A 22,956-nucleotide genomic window follows, 5' to 3' on the forward strand; every position below is an offset into this window, starting at 1 on the left:
ACTGGAGTTGATAAAAGTGACTTGATGCCTTTGTAAGAAAACTAAAAACGTGTGCGCTGTACTAAGAGGGAAGTATCAGATGAAGTGTGTAAAGCAGCGGGGGTCTGATGGAGGCAATGAGCACCAAATGTTCAGCGCTTTGAGGGGGAAGTCAAATCCTCAGACCTCCTGTTTGCTTTGTCTACCCTATTCTCTTCTTGCCCTGGCGCTGTTCTACTGACCTGTTAAGGACCTCATGGGGGAATGTGTTCTTTGGTTACTGTCCGCTTCAAAGAGCCAGGGAGACACTTAACACAAACGACGCTCTTAAGTCTAGAAAATATCAACTTACACTGTGTGTGTGTGTGTGTGTGTGTGTGTGTGTGTGTGTGTGTGTGTGTGTGTGTGTGTGTGTGTCTTCAGCCTCAAAGGGAAAGCACGGGTCATAAAAAGGAGTCATGTCATCTTGTCAGACCTTTCTAATAACCACAAACGTGGCTCACAGGACCTTAATGTTGGACGCTACAACCGGGACGAGGTGTGATTCATCTAAAAAGCCGCAGGCCCACATGGGACTCACACACATGTTCAAGACCAGTTCCCCAGTTCAGCTTTCTACTAGCAGACCCCGGTCCAGTCTAAGAGCTGCTGTGAAACGAACAGCATCTGGTGAGGAACCTCAGGAGAGTGGAAACATAAATATAATAGATAAGTTGCTTACATTATGGCCCCAGTAATACCGCAATCAGGTAACATCCGGTCATATAGTTCTTTGACTTGAATGGTGTACAAGTAAAAGTTTTCTAAAACAAAAATACCCATGAAAGGGAGCCGGGATGTAAGCACTTTACCAGGAGGAAGGGCTCACTGCTTTATTATTGGATTTGCGCATGCGGTCGCACATTTCATTTAGTAAACATTAGAAAAGTGAAAACACTCAAACCCAGCCGAAACCCACCCTCAAACAAACACACTTTCCTCCACCCTCTTCCTCCTCCTCCCAATCAGCCGAGAGAGACAAACAAATCAATGATTAGTTCATTAACGGAGAGCCACTCCCTCCTGGAGACCAGAGCTGGGTCTCTCTGACGGGACGGGGTTTACATCCCCTCTGCCCCAAATCTTACCAGGCATGATGATGGAGCCCAGCCTGATCCCTCCCCTCTCACATCCACTCACCTGATTTTGGACAGAAAGACACTTTGTTAAACGTTCCTAACCTGACTGACCTACTATAGTATGCACGGTGCACTGCTGAATGCAAAATACACTCAAGGACAGAGACGTCATAGTAAGAGTAATAAAATTACTCGGGCCAAACATCCCGTTTCAATTACAGTCTGTATTAAGATTTTAAGAAGACATGTTCTTCACGCACACTACTGACTGCTCGCTGAGCGGCTGAACGAACACCCGCCCGCTTCTGCAAACTCGGGTCCCTCGGACCTCTGGGTCTGAGTGAGGGGGCTACGGCCGGGGCTACGGTCGGGGCTAAGGCCGGGGCTGTGTGAATGCAGTCCTAAGCCCGCATGTGGCGCTGTGTTCAGATCCCCTGCCGGCCACCTGCTCCGGGCAGCAGCTGCCTGGCTGCAGCCGTTCCCGCCGGCAGCAGCGGCGAGAGGAATCTGGCGCGAGGAGGTCAGCCCCCTGTCCTGGGAACCACTCCAGCACCAACACATGCTGGCTGGCTGACACGCCAATAAAGCCTTATGATGGTGGTGCTGGTGGTGGTGGTGGTGGTGGTGGTGGTGGTGGTGGTGGTGGTGGTGGTGGTGGTCACACAGGGGCCGTCTTGCAGTCAGGGGAGGACAGGCTTTGAGCCCCGGGCTTTTGGGCTTTGGGAGGAACAATGGATTGATGAGAACACAGGAGGAGCGATCGCCCACCAGGGAGTCGAGGAGATAAAAATAGAAGCCGTCTTGGTAGGTTCTGCCGGCGGTGCTCCGCCCACAAACCGTCAACAACTGATGGGGAGGAGAGTCATGTGTGAACCCGAGCCAGGAGATGTGCGATGATCCGTCTCCGGGCCGCAGACAGCAGCAGTCTGGGCCCGCAGCGGTTTTCCACAGAATCCTCAGAATACTCCAGACAATATGCCACACACACGCCAGCTCTCAGTACGGTTGGAACAGGGCCTTATCGTCGCACACAGCAGCCACGCCCGGCCCTCCATCGGATGAATTAACAGCCTCATGTAAGAGCTAGGAGTAATGGTTTCATCCCACAAATTGAGTTGTGACAAGCCCCCAACCTACCCCCCCGCCATACCTTGATATAAATAATTCAACAGAGAGAAATGAGCAGAGTGGGGGGGCCCGGTGGGAGGGGGCCCCAACACTGGAGGAGCTGAAGCGCCTCACCACGGGGGGCAGGGTCCACCAGTGAGCCAGTGTTGTGGGTTATTGTTGGTCTCTGGCCGGGCATGGAGAACTGGGAACGTTGAACAGTAAATCAGATGGATAATCACTCAGAGATCAAAGGGCCGAGGGCCGACAGTGGTTTCTATGCAACGGATCTCTGAGACTAAATTACAAGCATGCGACCTGCACCGCATGAAACACTAGAGGCAGGACATGAGAAAGAGTGATATCTGCCGGTAAACACATGCAGCTGGAGCGTTGGTTACCATATTGACACCGTAGACATTTTGATTAATGTTTCCATGTTCGGACTCATATGGGGTTCATTATATATTTGACGCTCGGAGTGGGCTGTTGCTGAAAGACACAGCCAATATCAACCCAGTCCTCCAGAGTGAATACAGTGGAAGATCCATTTATGGCAGCAATGCTTTTGAGAAGCAAATCAATAAACCAAAGTTTAGATCACCTGGGAATTGCACACAAAGAAGGTCTTGAGTTTATATTCTGAAGGCCAGTGTGGCACAGACTGAGCAGAGACCGGAGTGGAACAGGAGACAGCTGGATGTGCATTTTTTCAACATCTCTGGCATAATAGATACAAGAGACACAACAAGTCTCTGGAGAGGAGAGGGACCGTTCTCTGGGCTCGATATACCAAAGCGGAGTCCAAAAGGCCAGCTCTTCTCCCAGGCATGTGGTGCTGTTGTACTTGTCCAACAGACCTATTGAGCCCCCACCTATTGCGCCCCCCCCCCCACAAGACCTGATGCATCTCGAGTCACGTTGAGAAGCTCACATGAAATGTAAGAAGCTTCCCCATTCCATGACCTTCATCAGAGGACGAGAACAACAAAGGGGAACAGGGAGTAGCCATGTTTGGGTCAGGACAGTCCAAACATCCGACTTACTGGACATACTGGTTTTATAGCTGTGGTTTTGAGAGGACGCGCAAACACGTCAAACGCAGTCATTAAGATGTTTCCGTCAATTTTAGAAGCCTTCCTAAAGCTAATGTGGTTATGTCAGATGTAATTTATTAAGGGGATAAATAATTACAATAGTTTGGTCCACCAAAGTTCCTACTGGTTTTATCCCATCGCCTGTCGATGCCTTCATGGAAACACCAGAGGGAGAGGTCAGAGGTCCTCCTAAGTAAGGGAATTTGGCATCGAAACCGGATATTATTGGAATCTTAGATATGCTCTTAAAATGTGCTCTCCATTTTGGTATTTCATCCCTCAGGATTTAGGATCAGAACCTCAAAGTCGTTAGCCAAATACTCTGGGCCACCTGGGGTAACAGACTTCCCCGCTAATCGCAATCCACCGACAAATTAAAAACCTGCTTCTCCGAAAAGCCCGGACACAGAGTCTCCGAACGCGAGTCCTTCCGCCCTGAGGCCAAAGACGGTCCATCACTGCCAAACATTGCCACCAAAATGACAACTGAATTTTGTAAGCGTTTTTACTGCTCGCTCAGATATTTCTTTGGCACTAAAAACGACCATTCCTTTGGTCGTCTTCGCTTTGGCACTAAGTGGGCGGAGACCGAAACACCACAGTTAACAATAACCTTTCTGTGCTCCTTTCCTTCAAAAATAGAGGCAGTCATCACAAAGTGAGGTCCGGGTGTAAAAGCCCTGGTTCATTGTGTGTGATGATCCAGCTTTCATTAATGACATACGTAGTAACATTTTGATAACAACTGGAACATCGCTAACCTAAGAAATGGTCCATGACCTTCAGGTGGTGTTTGGACTTGTGAACATGTAACCAATCACGTTCAGGGCTACAATGGCCCTGGCTAGCTCTTGGGAAACACAAAGTATACCCGAGCGAGCAGGAAAAGCACAAGAGCAAAGACAGCATTTGCACTCACAGAGTAATCATTTGTTTGCACAGATGTGTCATCCTTGCTCACCAGTTTTAGCACTGATATGGTGCCAACGGTCTAGATAGAAGTTCACCTTCTTTTGTTTTAATAAGTGGGTCGTTTTTGGGGGGTGGTGCAAAGTGTTTTCAACCACTATGAAATGGTGTGTTTGTGCTCAACTCTGACTTTAAACAATAGTTCTACATTGATGCATCAGGGACGCCTCGTGTCCAGTCGACATGTTGCGCTCAGGGGAAATAATAACCTAGCAGTTGTCAGAAACCACCAAGAACTCGAGAAGAAGGGTGTCAGTAAGACGCCGCTCCCTGGCTGACGGACGGTGTCCTCACCGTCAGCACAGCAAATCTGCCATTCCGAGGTAAAAAGGGCATCTATAATACTGCTGCTTCAGTGGAATATAATACGTGTTCTCTTATTGAATAACCAATTCCTATGCAGAAAAATAAATGCGAAAGGAGGAAGTTATTATATCCTATACATAACATTATCCCTCTTGGGCCATTTCAAAATGTTATTTTTAACAAATTACGAAACATGACCAAAGGCCCTGAGACAACCAGACGGTGCAGATTCCTGCGGGTTTGATGTAGTGAATGAGAGCAGGAGAGAGGTTCCAGCCATAGCCAGCTAGACAATACACGGATGTGTTCCTGCTCCAGGCCGCTGCATGTGTGAGCGGGCCGACGGAGCGAAGTGAAGCAGGCCTGTTGTCCCAACAAGCTGCCTTGTGTTGTTTAGGGAGGATAGGTCAGCCTAAAAACAACAACACAGAAGAACAAAAGCTCCTGGCCGACTATATGGCCCCGTTCTCTGGACAACAATGGTGGATGCATACGAAGAGCTTGAGGACGGCCTCTTCCAACAAACTCACAAACCAGAAACCACCATTTCTTCGAATAAGGATATTAGCTATTTTATAAACTGAGGCTCTATGCATTTAAATGAGTCTCCTAATCTCTCAGACACAACAGTACACAGACTCTCAGACACAACAGACACGCTGTCGAAGGCCCAAGGACACTAGACATCTCCATGAACCAGTTCTCTTTCAGAAAGAGGAAGCTATGAGCACGTGGCTCTCCTCCGGCCCGCTGCACCTGTCCTCAGAGCAGGTGTGCAGCTGGCAGGCAAATGGAAAACAAAAGCCACAACCCTCACCAAGGTGCAAAGGATCAGAGCGCTTATGGTAAACCTGACATTGAGCCGGGGCGTGGATTAGTGGAGCAACACTGACGTTATGACCAGGAGCTCAGAGCCATTCTCATTGTGTTGCTTTACAAGTAAATGGTAAATGGACTGCATTTATACAGCGCTTTTATAACCGGTGGCCACTCACAGTGCTTTACAATATTGCCTAATATTCACCCAATAATGCACACACTGAAGGCGGTATTAACCATGGAGGGCAAGGGAGCAGTTAGGGTAAGGTGCCTTGCTCAGGGGCACATCGGCCCTCAACTAGGAGGAGTCGGGGATCGAACTAGCAACCTTCTGGTTACCAGCCAACCCGCTCTACCTCCTGAGCCGCATGCCGCCCAATGTAATACCATTTAGATATTCTCTTTAACTATGACAAATAAACAACCACGTGGAACTCGAGCCGCTGCTTAGAACGGAGGAGAAGAACCACAGACAGTTTACACAACTTTTACGTGCTTTGGTGATATATTCCCCCTGCCAACAAACCCATTTCAACTGAATGGACATGGAGGGAGAAAGCTCTTCCATCTTGGCACACGAAGTGTGTGTGTGTGTGTGTGTGTGTGTGTGTGTGTGTGTGTGTGTGTGTGTGTGTGTGTGTGTGTGTGTGTGTGTGTGTGTGTGTGTGTGTGTGTGTGGGGGGGGGGGGGGGGGTCTTAACATGGACGGATGGAGGAGGGCACCCTAAAAAAGCGGAAGTGTCCTTCCTGATAACGACCTGAGAGGCAGAGGGACTGTAACAGACTACTCCCGCAGCATAGGTGGGAAGAAGAGTAAACTGGGTCAAGAACATTGAGCATCTATTCCTGTATCGTTTGAAACAGGGCTGCAACTATTCTCGCAAACAAAGGTATACGATTAATCCTGGGCAGTAAACAATGATGAGATTACATCTATAGATGAATGGATGATTTAAGAAATACCGATATTCCTAAATGAAGACCTTTTATACTAGTCAAAGCCCACTTGGTAGGCTACCTATATTCCAAATTTCAACCTGAACTACAACATGTTGTCTTTGACATTAAATAGACTATATTTATGAGAAAAAAATCAACCGTGTAAGTGTTACCAATCTAAAACACATCACCGTACCGTTAGTTACACACTAAAGCTGATGCTTTAACACACACACACACACACACACACACACACACACACACACACACACACACACACACACACACACACACACACACACACACACACACACACACACACACACACACACACACACACACACACACACACACACACACACACACACACACACACACACACTCTCACCTCCTCAAGAGCAGCCACCGTGTTCCTACAGTGGGACATTCGGGTGGTGAAGTTGGAGGCGGTCGGCGCCTTATAATCTTCATTTGTCTCCGTCACGAACTCCGAAACTGTTATCTGGTCCGGCATTATTAATCCTTTATGGTAGAAAGTGTTGCGGTTCGATTCGGCTGGTTATACCGCTGTCAAGGGCTCCGATAGAAACACAAAAGTTCACGACGAAAGAGTGTCATAAGAAGCTTCAAAGTGAACCATAGCTCCTCATCTGTCCGTCATTCCGCTAGTCGGACCACAACAAAACAATCCCGTCCACAGTGCTGCACGCTGGCTCCTGGTGGCTCCTGCTGGCTCCTGGTGGCTCCTGCTGGCTCCTGGTGGCTCCTGGTGGCTCTTGGTGGCTCCTGGTGGCTCGGTGCGCCCCGCTGGTAGGCTGGTGGATCTTAATTAAGATCTCATTAAGTCCACACACGGCAGAGCAGATCGGATACCGTCTCTGAAAAGGTCCGTTTCATCCGCCAACGGTGCGTGATCTTCTTCGGTGGAAAGAGGGGTAACTTCTGTAGCGAGGCTCGTGCCTGGGAAACACGACTAGGCGTTTCAACCGGAGCGCAGAAACTGACAAAGGTGGAGGAGGAGATTTCGTGGATGTGCACCGGCCAATGGGAGAGACCTGCTGGTGCCATCGGGCCAATTAGAGTCCACGGGAGGCGTGACCGCTGTCTTGATTCCAGCCGCACCGAGACTTCTTTTTTTAAGGTGGAGAAGGGAGTTGTGCCGACAAAGAAAGACTGTCAGACGATTCAGAAATACCAAAGAGAAGTTTATGTTGCAAATTTGCTTTTTTCGGGCTGTTGTAGTTACTCTATTAAGTTAAACACAGAGAACAGCCGAAAGGCCTATAATGTTTAATACTAATTGGCCTAGCATGCATATAATGACATAGATTGATGTGTACATTATGTGTGTAGTAGCCTATCAAAAGTACACAAAACCATGTGTAATAAAAAAGCACATTAATAAAATGCATTTGATGAATACTCCGATGTAGCTTTACCGTTAAACAGATACAGTCTCTGGATCTGTATTGGCATTTATTTAGAAGATTAGCTGAAAGCCTTACACACAAATGTGTGTAATGTATGTGTGTGTGTGTGTGTGTGTGTGTGTGTGTGTGTGTGTGTGTGTGTGTGTGTGTGTGTGTGTGTGTGTGTGTGTGTGTGTGTGTGTGTCTTTGTGTGTGTGGGGGTGTGGGTGTGGGTGTGGGTGTATGAGTGCTTGTATGCGTGTATGCATGCATGCTTGTGTGCGTGTGTGTGTGCGTTTGTACATGATCGGATACTGAGATTGATTTTCTGATAAACCTTAATAGGGTCTGGACCCACTCTGCCTCATGTCCGTCCCCAGACTAGAAACTCTATCTGATTGAGCCTAGGAACCTGCTTTCAAAACCAGAGATTTGGAAAATAATCCAGAATGCTATAAAACAATGTGTTTCCTTCAGTGTGGACGAAATGCATTCCTCTACCGACCTCCAGCCTGGAGAGGAAAGTGTAAAGTAAACAGTAAACAGTAGACACTGATAAGCTGGTATGATTACAGTATGGAATTTTACCCTGCTGTACGTTACCTGTGATGGATCCAACCGTCACCCCTCACCAGACAGAGAGTGTACAGCAGATCATCGTTAGTGTAATTAGCGTGGCATCCTTCTTATCTACAGGAGACGTTGTTGTAACTAACTGGAGCTGAGTTGCCATGGTAATGTCACACGAGAAAACACCCAATTTGTCTTTATAGGGCAAGGACCAAAATAGACGATGAGGTCGTCCTGCGTCTTACTTAAGTCCCACAAGGGAGAAAAAAGAGAGGGAGGGAGAGGGAGAGAGAGAGAGAGATGATAAAATATTCTATCATTAGCGTCTGAGATTTGGAAAGATCTCCACTCTCGACTCTCACACCTGGAGATTTGGTCGCCATGCGCTAGACGTACTGACACTCTCTTCTAACTCTCTCCCTCCCTTTCCCTCTCCTGCTCTCTCTCCCTTTCTCTCTCTCGCTCTCTCCCCCTCCCCCCCCCCCCCCTCTCTCTCTCTCTCTCTCTCTCTCTCTCTCTCTCTCTCTCTCCCCCTCCCCCTCTCTCTCTCACGTGTGTTATTTCGGTGCTTTGTATAGGAACAATAAAGAATTCTGCTGACGTGGTGCAGTTCATTGGGGCCAGACGGAGCTCCCTCTGGTATAAATAGAGCGTCTGTGGTCAACAGGGGCCAGAGCTCTTGGTAGAGTCAACACGATCTCTTCCAGGGCATCAGCACTGCTGATAATATGGGGTCTTCTGTCTCAGGTGAAGCCGGGCTGATCTGGGAGCAACTCCTCCATGCAGGAGGATGTGAACACGCTGCCTGCCGCTGAACATCTGTTCCCATGAGGCAGAGGGGCTTAAGCCTGGGGATACATTTCATTACCTCACATAAGACGCCCATAGCACTGCCTGACAGGCCTGAGTAGGACCCAACGGCTTATCTTCTTAATATCCGGACAATACATAATATAAAAGACTTAAGCTTGGCTTTGAGTGATGATTCATTATCTTTGTATTAATAATTGTGTATTATTTAATTATTTAATCACTGCATTGACAATGATTGGACTTCATCCAAGTTCTTCAGCCAGATGCCTGTTTTGGATTTAATAAAGCCTCTCACTTTCTATTGAACCTCCCTGGAATCGGTCGCCATGCGTGTGGAAATGTAACTCAAGGTAACAAGGAAATGTAAAGATATTGGTTGGATTAAAACATATGCCGTCATTAAAAATCGCTACTGAGAAGCATGCATTCTGAAAAACATGTATTACATCATATAACCCAGTACAGAACATAAGAGATAAGAGACTAAAAGCAACAATGCCAATATAATACTGAAGCAGCACTGTATTCGATGAAACAGATTCATTTAGCCCACTTTCTAGGTGTTTGTCTGACATCATCACCTTTGCATGACGATAGATTTGAATAAACACTGATGGTCTATCCTAGTTTACCTTCCTGGTTTACATCCTTATATCCTCTATTTAACATATTCTCTGTCTAGTGTCTCAATTTATAGGTAAAAGCGAGCATACAGAGTTGAAACATCTCATTGTTTCAACTTTAGGTCATCTCTTACTCAAACACAAGCAGCTACTGAGAGACATTAGCTTATATTTCTCTTGAAAAGCAACACAAGAGCCTCTTGCAATGTGTGTAATGTGATCATATTAAGTAAAAAAGTATGAATATTTGCCTCGTGAATGCATCGCTTGTTCAGATGAATATGAACTAACGTCTAGAACGGTTTCATTGGCTCGTTGGTGCCCACATGTGATTGGAAACAGGCAGCTCTAACGGGGGCATGAGGTAGGGGACCACGACTCACTCTTTCCCTCCAACATGACATCATGATTGTGCAACAGGTGGAATGGGAACACAAGTGGGCTTCTTATACAGCCTTCAACACACTTGGTTGAGGGGATGAATACAGCCCTTGTTGAAACCCTTGAGCACCAACTCTCACTCATGCAATTCGGCATCCTATTTTGAACATCGGAATACATTTGGGATGAATATTATATATAGGCTGACGGGTTTTATCTGCAGAACCAGAGAAATGCACCAGAGCTGCGATGAGGTCTCTGTGTGGCCCTGAACCGCAGATAAAGAGGCTGAGGAGTGGAGGAGGGGGTCAGGGACGTAGACAAGAAGAGGAGAAGGAGAAGGAGAAGGAGGAGGAGGGAGTTAGGGATGCAGACAGGAGGAGGAGGCTGAGGAGTGGAGGAGGGAGTCAGGGACGCAGGCAGGAGGAGGGGGAGGAGGAGGAGGAGGGAGTCAGGGACGCAGGCAGGAGGAGGGGGAGGAGGAGGAGGAGGAGGAGGAGGAGGGAGTCAGGGACGCAGGCAGGAGGAGGAGGAGGAGGGGGGATTCAGGGATGCAGACAGGAGGAGGAGGAGGAGGAGGAGGGGAGGTGGTGACACAGACAGGAGGCGGAGGATGAAGGGCCAATCAGCCCAGGGGAGCCAGTGCCCAGAGAGGGCGGGCGGTCAGCCGGAGCCAGCCTACTCTTTTCTCACCGGATAGAGGAGTCTGACCCTGGTTCTGATGGGAAATGAACCCAGACTATTCAGCAGCAGCAGCAGAGCACTGGGATCTCCCCGCTGTGTAAATACACTCGCTTTGCAGAGGTCACATGACCGGAGCGAGCTCAGCCGGGGTCGTGCCCTGAATTGACAATATGGCATGGCAATACATTTACCGCATTTAGCAGACGCTTTTATCCAAAGCGACTTACAATAAGAAAGAGAATCAACAATATATCACTGTTGGTACAGTAAGGATGTTGATAGAACCAAGTGCCAAGCACTAACAATCGCTAGGTTAACTCATTCCCTGTATAAAATAAAGATAGCTAGGATAAGATGCTACACGATGCTGAGTAAAAAAATGTAAGTGCAAGGACATACAGCATACAATAAGTCCGTAATAGGGGTGTGGGGGGGCATATGACTTTATGACATTTGCACATCTTGAATTAGAGCTCTTATTTGAGCTTCTTCATGTCTAGGGAGGCCATCAGGAACTCATTTAGTATGTGTTTCCTGGCCTGAAATAGGGACCAGCTGTTTGCTCATCGAACAGCAACAACATTGCACAGACCAATTGTATTGGTCTGTGCGATGTTTAGTATGTGCAACCCTGCATCTTATGTGATGTGATGTGAATGTGAGTATTGACTATAGGCACTACTTCCTCTCTTTAAATATGTTATTTATCTTATATTGTATTCTAAGATAATTTAACTAGCAGGTCATGTCACACCAATGAGATGTGCGCAATGGAAAACTCACAATATAATCCTCAAGCGGATTATATTGACAATCTAGAGGCCAATAAAATACATGCAATGCAATGAGAAGAAATAGCATAACATCCAACACTTTCTTCTCCATCCTATGATTATTACAAGACAGCCTTCACTGCTCTAAGCAGCAAGCGGCTCCCCAGTAAGTTATTTGTCTAGCTAGCGTGTGACTGAAGAGGCGCCGTTCTGCCCTGGGACGTCCAACGCCCGTCCTCCTATGAGGCCTTCTGCTTACGTTTCCATCTACTACTCCTTCCATCTACTACTCCTTCAAACCTTCGACCCACATGGAAAGAGAAAGGATTCACTTATGCAGACATGAAGAAACACTTCCCCGAGTCAGTTAACCAGCACTTAACCCCGTACTCGTGGGTTTGCTAATATCATCTTGCAGATCTCAACGTGCGTCCACGTGGGGGGGGGACGACGACACTGGGAAGGCTTTCAGTGGGAATGCAGGGCATTGGATCTGCTAACAATGTGATCGTGCATGGACTGGAAAGTTGAAGGGCTACGCTTTAGATCGCATGATCTAAACTCAGCAGGATGAACAGTCCTCTTCCTCCGACAGAGGTCTTGGAGCTCGGCTGTTGGACACATCCAGGCGCTACGAGGCGTGTCTCAAAGTCTCTTTGCTCTGTGAGATAGACTCTCAATCTGATGCATATTGCTACAGCTCGCATCCAATGTCAAGGTCATGACAACTTGTTTATGCTATCCGGACTCACAAAGTGTTCACATTATCATTGATTATTATCATTGAATACCTTATTTATTCACAATTGTATTTATTTGTATTTAAAATCGTATTCACAGACAGTGACCCCAGGAGGGTTCAGGAGTTCCTCAAATGAAAGCTAAAAAAAGAAAGAAAATGAGGACAAACAAAAAAGAAACCAAAAGAAAAAGAAAAACATTGTGGTTAAATAAAACCAGCTGCACCGAATGAAGAGAGACGGCCAGTAACCTGGAGACTCAAACCGGCACACTAATACAGTATATACTATATAGTACTATACTCCTATTTGAGTATAGAAGCCTATTTGGCTATTTGTAGCCAAATCCAACCTATCTCCTTTAGAGTCTGCATTGAAGTAAGATGAGGAAATGACGACTGGAGGACTCTTGTTAACAGTCGGGTCACATAGCGGCGGACTGTGGACGGGATGTGCCATTCCTCTATTCAGCTACGCAGGACCTTGTGTTCAGCTGGCGCTACAGCAGTCAGGCTCTCTGTGGGCTGAACAGACATTGTCTGTCCTGCAGCCAATTTCTTGGGGAAGTAAAAAAAAAAAAACACACACATCAGCACCGCCTTCATCATCCTTGACGATGAAGGCGTTCAAGAAGGGGAGTCTTTTACCCCCCTTGCGCACTTATTTGATGTTGTATGCCTGGCACGAGATGTACACACAAATTGTATGTTGTTCATCCTTGTATTTATAAATAGTATTTAGCATTGGGTAGCATCGTATCCTAGCTATCTTTGTTGTATACAGGGAATGGGTAAAGCTAGTGATTGTTAGTGCTTGACACTCTATGAACATCCTTACTGTAACAACAGCGAGATATTGTTTCTCTTTCTTCTGAGAAATGTATAATTATAAGTCGCCTTGGATAAAAGCGTCTGCCAAATGCCCTAAATGCAAATGTAAATGTTAATATTAGTGCTCATCTTGTTGGCCACGCTGTGGCCTTCCAGTCCTGTCAGTCACTTCACAGAGCTGACCTTGTAAAGCCAGCCCCCTGACAATCCTATGAACTCCCGAAGTCACTACCGTATCTCACCACCACTGCTGGAGGTGGTGATGCCCACCCTGGTTTCCCATTGGTTACGGTTACACACATATGACGACTGACTGCAGTCATCTGAACGGCAAGAATCCATCCTCACGCAGGGAGGTCAAGGGGGATGGAAGTGTCTCTCAAGGGTGTTTGTAGTTTTGTCGTTTCAGCTGTGCTTTCAGCTCAGATGGTAACCATGACGACCTCCTTGACCCGCCACCACGATGCTGACTGCTAAGTGTGCAGCACTAGAGTGTTAAGGAGGGCAGCCACCAAGTGTAGAACAGTTGAGTGTGTTCACCATTTTGTGAACTCGGATGAATATGTGTGGTGTATGTGGTCTGGTGATCAGTCACAGCATAGAGGGAGACTAGTCTCACTCTATCACAGCATAGTGGGAGACTAGTCTATTGTCCTTCATCGACCTGAATACTTCTTGACATTGAAATGCATGCCTGGTGTTTGCTGACCTGGAACAGGTCACAGGTTGAGGACAATTACCGGGACCTTGCAGTACCCCGCGGTACACAGCTGTCTGTAGGAGCACTGTAGACTAAAAGGACGTTTTCCGGATGATGTACATCGGAGGATTGGTGGAAACGTTGAAAAACAAATCCATCCGCATCCCGGATTAATCTAGTGATCAGGTCAGGGACGCATTGGGCCGGATGAGACTGATGCTCTGATAAAGCACAGCTCCAACGGTTTATTGATCCATTGCTAGAGTCACCTTGAACAGAAGGCCCGTATCAGAGATTATCTACGTCCCTGATCCGAATATATTCAAAGCATTAACAAGGCCAACCCGGTGACACCTTCAAATAACAGCGAATAAACACCTTACATTTTAAATAAAATGGTTTTCTGTCCAAATACCTCAAATTTCTCCTGTTTAGTCGTTTTCTGCTAAGAAACTTTAAAGAGAATACATGTCATTAATGAGCACCCCAAACACCCAAACCTCTACACTATCATGCCTCCCTGATTTAGTATTCAGTCATTCCTGAGCTGAAATCACTGTAGTAAACATATACCTATACTGAAACAGTATAGGTGTAAGTACAATACTTGCAATGCGAATAGTTTAGTTTAAGCATGATTACTAATAGTGCTTATGGTGAAATACCTTATTAGCGCAAGAAAATGGAGGGGCTTCCTTAAATCCAGCCATGCTGCCCCCGCTCTCTCATCACCCGACCCCCCACCGCACCCCCTCACCACTTCCCCGCCAACCAAGCCTCTATTGTGTGGTCACTTTGCATGCTGCAATGGTTCACTCTGCCAGCACGGCTAAACTTTTGTGTCCGGGCCATGGAGGGCTTATCCGAGCCTCTTAGCACATGGGCAACATCAGGGAAAGGACTTCAGTAGGCCTACATCTTTTATGGATTTCTGTTTCGCGCTCTGGATATGGGTCAATCTGCTTTAAATGTTTTTTTAATTTTTTATTCTATGAAGTGAAAAAGGAAAGAACGTAATCATAAGCCTTAGTGGAATTAGTGTGTAACCATTTCGATAAAGAAGGAAGGAGAGAATTGCATTTTCAAGTAGAGAGAGAGAGAGAGACGGGGGGGGGGGGGGGGATGAGAGAGAGAGAGAGAGAGGGGCTGAAAGTGAGTATTAGTGAATGTGGTGGGGAGGAGAAAGCCTCATTTCTGACTGAAGTGAGACTCAAATGATCGCCCCCCCCTCCAGCCTCGCACTGGAGGGGGAAGAGAGAGAACAATGAGTTGGGAGGGCTTGTGTTTCTGCCACATAAATAGACGCGGTGGAGGATTGCTCTCAGAATGTGTCCTCAGTGAGGGGAGTGGAAGGGTGTGGATTTCATAACTGAGCGGTTTCAAAATCCTCTTGTCTCTCCTCCTTCTCCTCACTCTCCTTCTCCTGCTTTCTCCTTTCCTCCCCTCTTCTCTCCTCTCCTCCTGCTCTCTGCTCACCTCCCCTCTTTCTTCTCCTTCTCCTCTCTCTCCTCTCCTTCCCTCTTCTCCCCTATCTCCTCTCTTCTCTTTCTCTTATCTCTCCAGCTCTCTCCTCTCCTTCCCTCCCCTTACCTCGCCTTGTCTCTTTTCTCGTTATATTTTTTCTCCATTCTTTCCTTTTCTCCTACTCTCTTCCTTCCTCCTCTCTATTACCTATATTCTCCACATCCTCTATGTCCTCTGATGTCTTCCAGCTCATCCCTCCCCCTGAATCATGACAGAGTGACTTCAAACACCACGTCCTGTCACGTCACCCCCTCAGGATTGGTTAAAATAAAGAAAATAAGGGGCTGGATGGATCTGGCACCGCGGTGATATCCACTGAAAGGTATTACCTCATCGGCCACTGGCTGCAGGTTAGTGGGAGCAGCGTCTCAGAGTGAAGGCACCAGCAGAGGAAAGCCCCAGGGAGTGAAACAACACCATTAGGAAGTCTGAGTTCCTGTTTGCTCAGGAAGCATTCTCCGTCTCTGCAGGCGTTGTCAACGGAAGATGGGAAGGAAACGAGAGGAGTTGGGGGAGGAGGGAAGGAGGGGGGATGGGGAGGAGGGGAAGGGGGAGGGGGGAGGAGGGGAGTGGAGGGGGGGAGGAGAGGAGTAGGAGGAGGGGGGGGGGGGAGGAAGGAGAGGAGTGGGAAGGAGGGGAAGACAATGGGAGGAGGGAGAACGCTACAGAGCGGTGATGTACCACACGCTGTTGTTCTCTTCTCAGCTCTGTAGATGAACACAGCACATTAGTGTTAGTCTTAGACACATTTTTCTGGAAACTTTATTGGGAATATGTCAGCCTGATCCGATGGCACAAAGACACTTCATGCCTCCGCTCAGAAACAGAAGGAGAGGCCGCCTACCCCCAGTGGGATTAAAGTAAAGACTTGTGAAATATGGACCGTCTCAGGGCTTATGCGCCCTAGGGATACGGCTAGTCCACTACGGTCCATCACCTGCCTCATAGTGACACGACCCCCGGAGGAATACATTAAAGAGAGACAGACAGAGAGGGAGAGAGAGTAATCCAGGACATCCCCATTCTAAAATCCAAACAGTTGATTGGAGTTCCTCTCCTGTTCTTTGTCCTGTCCTAGCTCCCTGGAGACTGGTCTTCATTAGGAGTCACCTGGTTAGAGCAAAATGAGCATCGGAGCAATAAACGTTGTCCTCACAACACAAGCATGACGACCCCCTCACCTTTTTACTGTCATCATCCCAAAAGATTCCTTGGATGCCCCTTGTTTAGCTGATTCTTTGGTCATGCATGCTTGATGAAGTAAGGATTGAAATATATCTATTGAGTCATTCTTTGAGGAAAACCATTCGCTGAATTTAGACATCATCCATCCTTAAAATAATATCACTCAATAATACACGCACGCACGCACACACACACACACACACACACACACACACACACACACACACACACACACACACACACACACACACGTGTGGTTATAAATCCCTTTTTCAAAATCAGTGAAATCTCTCTCTCCTGTCTTTCACTGTACACACACACACATAAATAGATGAATGGAACATGCAATAATGTCTACGTCTTTGTGTTGTATTACATTTACAATACAACACGCACACACGCACGCACGCACGCAGGCACACACGCAGGCACGCACGCAGGCACACACACACACACACACACACATACATAGACACACACACGCACACGCACACACGCACACACACACACACACACACACACACACACACACACACACACACACACACAGACCTACAAAATGTTCCCCTCTTGGTAGAATTAATTGCCCCCCCCTCCATATTTTATCAGTTCATATTTTATATTCTTCAATTCACTAAAATCAGGAGGTCGGAAATATAAATGATCACACATCAGCAGTTCAGCACTCTCTGCTTGTGAGCATCGCCCTCTGCTGTTGACTGTGCCTCGTTGCAGTCCACACCCGAACCAAACGGGGGAAAGGGGGGGTCTGCGGACCGCATGAGAGGGGCATGACTGTTGTTTTTTGTTGGTCGTCATGAAAAAAACATAAGGGGTAACACTGTCGTTTTAATCAAATGAAACATGAGGCGTAACACTGTCGTTTTTATCAAATGAAACATAAGGGGTAACACTGTCGTTTTTTATCGGTCCTTATGAAAAAAACATAAGGGGTAACGCCGTCGATATTTATCAATTAAAACATAGGGGGTAACACTGTCGTTTTTATCAAATGAAACATGAGGGGTGACACTGTCGGTTTTCTTTGGTCGTCATGAAAAAAACCATAAGGGGTAACACTGTTGTTTTTTATTGATCGTCATGAAAAAAAACATAAGGGGTAACACTGTTGTTTTTTATTGGTCGTCATGAAAAAAAACATAAGGGGTAACACTGCTGTTTTTTATTGGTCATCATGAAAAAAAACATGAGGGGTAACACTGTTGTTTTTTAATTGGTCGTCATGAAAAAAAACATAAGGGGTAACACTGTTGTTTTTAATTAGTCGTCATGAAAAAAAACACAAGGGGTAACACTGTCGTTTTTTATTGGTCGTCATGAAAAAAAACACAAGGGGTAACACTGTTGTTTTTTATTGGTCTTCATGAAAAAAAACATAAGGGGTAACACTGCTGTTTTATATTGGTCGTCATGAAAAAAAAACAAGGGGTAACACTGTTGTTTTTAATTAGTCGTCATGAAAAAAAACACAAGGGGTAACACTGTCGTTTTTTATTGGTCGTCATGAAAAAAAACACAAGGGGTAACACAGTTGTTTTTTATTGGTCTTCATGAAAAAAAACATAAGGGGTAACACTGCTGTTTTTTATTGGTCGTCATGAAAAAAAAACATAAGGGGTAACACTGTTGTCTTTGTCAAATAAAATATAAGGGGTAACACTGTCGTATTTGATTGGTCGTCATGAAAAAAAACATAAGGGGTAACAATGTTGTTTTTATTGGTCGTCATGAAAAATAACAAAAGGGGTAACACTGTTGTTTTTTATTGGTCATCATGAAAATAAACATAAGGGGTAACACTGTTGTTTTTATTGGTCATCATGAAAAAAAACACAAGGGGTAACACTGCTGTTTTTTATTGGTTGTCATGAAAAAAAAACATAAGGGGTAACACTGTTGTTTTTTATTGGTCGTCATGAAAAAAATATAAGGGGTAACACTGTCGTTTTTTATTGGTCGTCATGAAATAAAACATAAGGGCTAACACTGTTGTTTTTTATTGGTCGTCATGAAAAAAAACATAGGGGGTAACACTGTTGTTTTTATCAAATGAAACATAAGGGGTAACACTGTCGTTTTTTAATCGGTCGTAATGAAAAAAACATAAGGGGTAACACTGTTGTTTTTATTGGTCGTCATGAAAAATAACATAAGGGGTAACACTGTTGTTTTTTATTGGTCATCATGAAAAAATACATAAACTGTTGTTTTTATCAAATGAAACATAAGGGGTAACACTGTTGTTTTTTATTGGTCGTCATGAAAAAAACATAAGGGGTACCACTGTCGACATTAATCAATTAAAACATAGGGAGTAACACTGTCGTTTTTATCAAATGAAACATGAGGGGTGACACTGTCGTTTTTCTTTGGTCGTCATGAAAAAAACCATAAGGGGTAACACTGTCATTTTTTATTGGTCGTCATGAAAAAAAACACAAGGGGTAACACTGTTGTATTTTATTGGTCTTCATGAAAAAAAAACATAAGGGGTAACACTGTTGTTTTTTATTGATCGTCATGAAAAAAAACATAAGGGGTAACACTGTTGTTTTTATTGGTCGTCATGAAAAAATACATATGGGGTAACACTGTTGTTTTTTATTGGTCGTCATGAAAAATAAACATAAGGGGTAACAAGGTTGTTTTTTATTGGTCGTCATGAAAAAAAACATGAGGGGTAACACTGTTGTTTTTTATTGGTCGTCATGAAAAAAAACACAAGGGAGAACACTGTTGTATTTTATTGGTCTTCATGAAAAAAAAGACATAAGGGGTAACACTGTTATGTTTTTTTTCATGACGACCATTAAAAAACAACAGTGTTACCCCTTATGTTTTTAAGGGGTAACACTGTTGTTTTTAATTGGTCGTCATGAAAAAAAACATAAGGGGTAACACTGTTGTTTTTTATTGGTCGTCATGAAAAAAAACATAAGGGAGAACACTGTTGTTTTTTTATTGGTCGTCACGAAAAAAACCACAAGGGGTAACACTGTCGTTTTTTATTGGTCGTCATGAAAAAAAACACAAGGGGTAACACTGTTGTTTTTTATTGGTCTTCATGAAAAAAAATATAAGGGGTAACACTGTTGTCTTTGTCAAATAAAATATAAGGGGTAACACTGTCGTATTTGATTGGTCGTCATGAAAAAAAACATAAGGGGTAACACTGTTGTCTTTGTCAAATAAAATATAAGGGGTAACACTGTCGTATTTGATTGGTCGTCATGAAAAAAAAAAAATGAAAAAAAAAAAAGGGTCCTTGTCAAATAAAATATAAGGGGTAACACTGTTGTTTTTATCAAATGAAACATAAGGGGTAACACTGTCGTTTTTTATCGGTCGGCATGAAAAAAACATAAGGGGTACCACTTTCGATATTAATCAATTAAAACATTGGGAGTAACACTGTCGTTTTTATCAAATGAAACATGAGGGGTGACACTGTCGTTTTTCTTTGGTCGTCATGAAAAAAAATACAAGGGGTAACATTGTTTTTTTTTATTGGTCTTCATGAAAAAAAAACATAAGGGGTAACACTGTTGTTTTTTATTGGTCGCCATGAAAAAAAACATAAGGGGTAACATTGTTGTTTTTTATTGGTCGTCATGAAAAAAAACATAAGGTGTAACACTGTTGTTTTTTATTGGTTGTCATGAAAAAATACATAAGGAGTAACACTGTTGTTTTTTATTGGTCATCATGAAAAAAAACATAAACTGATGTTTTTATCAAATGAAACATAAGGGGCAACACTGTCATTTTTTATCGGTCGTCAGGAAAAAAACATAAGCGGTACCACTGTCGATATTAATCAATTAAAACATAGGGAGTAACACTGTCGTTTTTATCAAATGAAACATGAGGGGTGACACTGTCGTTTTTCTTTGGTCGTCATGAAAAAAACCATAAGGGGTAACACTGTTGTTTTTTATTGGTCTTCATAAAAAACAACATAAGGGGTACGACTGTTGTTTTTTATCGGTCGTCATGAAAAAAACCATAAGGGGTAACACTGTTGTTTTTTATTGGTCGTCATGAAAAAAAACATAAGGGGTAACACTGTTGTTTTTATCAAATGAAACATAAGGGGTAACACTGTCGTTTTTTATCGGTCGTCATGAAAACAACATAAGGGGTGACACTAGCCGCGTTTACATGGCACATCTGATCCGCATAGATTTCTATGCGGCATAGATCTGTTCCTAAAATGTGTTCCGAATGTACTGTATACATGGCAGTAACAAAAGTGTCCGTTATGTCTCTCGCGCACACCTGACACGTCTCTGGACCGGCGGCGACATAATGGATGTCTTATCACTATCGGGAATTTTAAATTCGATTTTAATGAAAGCACAGCAGGAGAGAGCTTTTCTCTGCCTGCTCCTTCAATTAAGAAGGAGGAGGACAGCGCAGCAACGTCAATTTCTCGTCAGATCTTTATATTTACCCCAAGCGCCGCCGCAAACAAGAGGAATTTGGATGCGAGTCCGCAGCCAAGACTGGTGGGAGAGAGTGGTCTTACGGGAATTTAGTGACCAGGAATCCTCGAAGGTCCAATTGCGCACTACTGCAGCTGCCATCTCTCTAAGGCCCCGTCCACACGAAGCCGAAACGGGCGAAACCGTTACGGTTTCGATCTATCCGGTTTCTAAGTATCTCCGTAAAGACGAAGCCAAGCGAAACCGGATAGATCTGTAGAAACGCTGTAGTAAACATTCCAGGCCCATAAGGGGCGCTGCTTCTGGTACACAAATCCAGAAGAAGAAGAGGCGAGCATGCGCATAAAGGCTGCCCCCCGAACCACTAACAACACAAACAAACAGCTCTTCTACGATGGCGAACTAGATTCTCAATAAATAATGGCTTAGCAACCCAACAAGGGACATGATATGCTGCAGAACGATTACAAGCTTGTAGTCCGCCATCATCTTTTTTGTTGTGATTTCTGAGACTCCGCGGGCTTAAGAGCCATTGGCTAGGAGGTCGAGGGGTGGGGCGATGATGTCATGGTTTGCGGTTTCAGTCGGTTTCAGGCGTCCACACGAAACCAAAACGAAACCGGATAGATTTGAAACCGCCTCCGAGGGTGGTTTCAGAAGTTTGCGGTTTCGGTCAGCGGATTCGCTGGCTTCGTGTGGACGGAAGGCCGAACCGTACAAGACCTTTGCGGTTTCGCCATGAAATCGGCTTCGTGTGGACGGGGCCTAAGTTAAGAGGTATTTTAACGTTCAGCCTGCAAAAGTACTAGTAGTAGCCTACTCATTTACAGTTATCTCGGACGCGCGCGGACACCTCATTAATAAACAGCCATGTCCCGTCGCTAAGCAACCGGACACGCTTACCGGACTACTTTTACGGAGTGATAACAAAGACGTGAATCAGGCAATAAATCCACTTTCCTTGACAGCGGTGAAGTTCGGTGTGCTTAAAAGTACCGACGGAGCTCAGTGGACCAATTGCGAACTACTGCGGCTGCTCTAAATTAAACCCCAATCTATGCGGAATAAGTGTATACATGGCGATTTAAAACGGGCTACACCACCTATTCTATGCGGCATAGAATCTATGCCGCACAGATAATTGTATTCCGAATGAGGCGTATACATGACCATTTTCTATGCCGCATAGAAATCTATGCGGCATAGATGTGTCCATGTAAACGCGGCTACTGTCGTATTTGATTGGTCGTCATGAAAAAAAACATATTTAAAAAAAAAAAAAAAAGGGTCCTTGTCAAATAAAATATAAGGGGTAACACTGTTGTTTTTCATCAGTCATCATGGGAAAAAAACATATGGGGTAACACTGTCGAAATGTATTGAATAAAACATAAGGGGTAACACCAGGGACGCGGGAAGTCAGTCCGAGGGGAGGGTGCTGAGAGAGAGTCAATATAATGACGTCATAATAAATGCTGTGCAACATCCATTGTTTACAGAGACGAGATGACGGGAGACGTCACATTCAGGGCTCCACTCTGACAAACACTCTACTCTTGTGTAAAAAGAGTTCTGCCAAGAGTTCTCCCCGTCCGGGATTATACACAGCGTTATAACAAGGATTCAGGCGGTTATTTCTAAAGGTTTACAAAGGAAAGTGACAATAAAAGAAAGCCTTCATTTTCATCCACCTTCCGTCTTTGCTCTTTTTTTGCCAACCAGTTTATGTGCGGGATTCCAGAATCAAAACGATAACATTCAAAATGTCTATTAATATGGCAGCAACATTTTACACCAGTTTTAGAATGTTCACTACAACAGATATTGAACACCAACATGCTTATGTAAAATCAGCATAGTACAATATTCAGCTATGGACAGTTCTGTGTTGTGCGTCATAGCCTACGTCAGCTTACACAGACAA

At 45.0% G+C, this 22,956-nt stretch overlaps 1 protein-coding gene across 7 annotated transcripts in view; it reads right to left on the reverse strand.

Annotated features, from left to right (window-relative positions):
* Nucleotides 1–7,339, reverse strand: part of asap2a (ArfGAP with SH3 domain, ankyrin repeat and PH domain 2a) — a 49,230-nt gene extending 41,891 nt beyond the window's left edge. For 6 of the 7 annotated variants that reach the window (XM_060052504.1, XM_060052499.1, XM_060052503.1 and 3 more), the window contains exon 1: nucleotides 6,723–7,338. In XM_060052504.1, the coding sequence (XP_059908487.1) occupies nucleotides 6,723–6,848 (126 nt within the window). In that variant the 5' untranslated portion in view covers nucleotides 6,849–7,338. Of the gene's footprint in view, nucleotides 1–6,722 lie in introns of all 7 variants that reach the window. The other variant, XM_060052500.1, reaches the window with a different exon arrangement.
* Nucleotides 7,340–22,956: the final 15,617 nt, after the last annotated feature.

This window comes from Gadus macrocephalus, chromosome 5, assembly GCF_031168955.1.
Source record: "Gadus macrocephalus chromosome 5, ASM3116895v1".
Taxonomy (NCBI): Eukaryota; Metazoa; Chordata; class Actinopteri; order Gadiformes; family Gadidae; genus Gadus; species Gadus macrocephalus.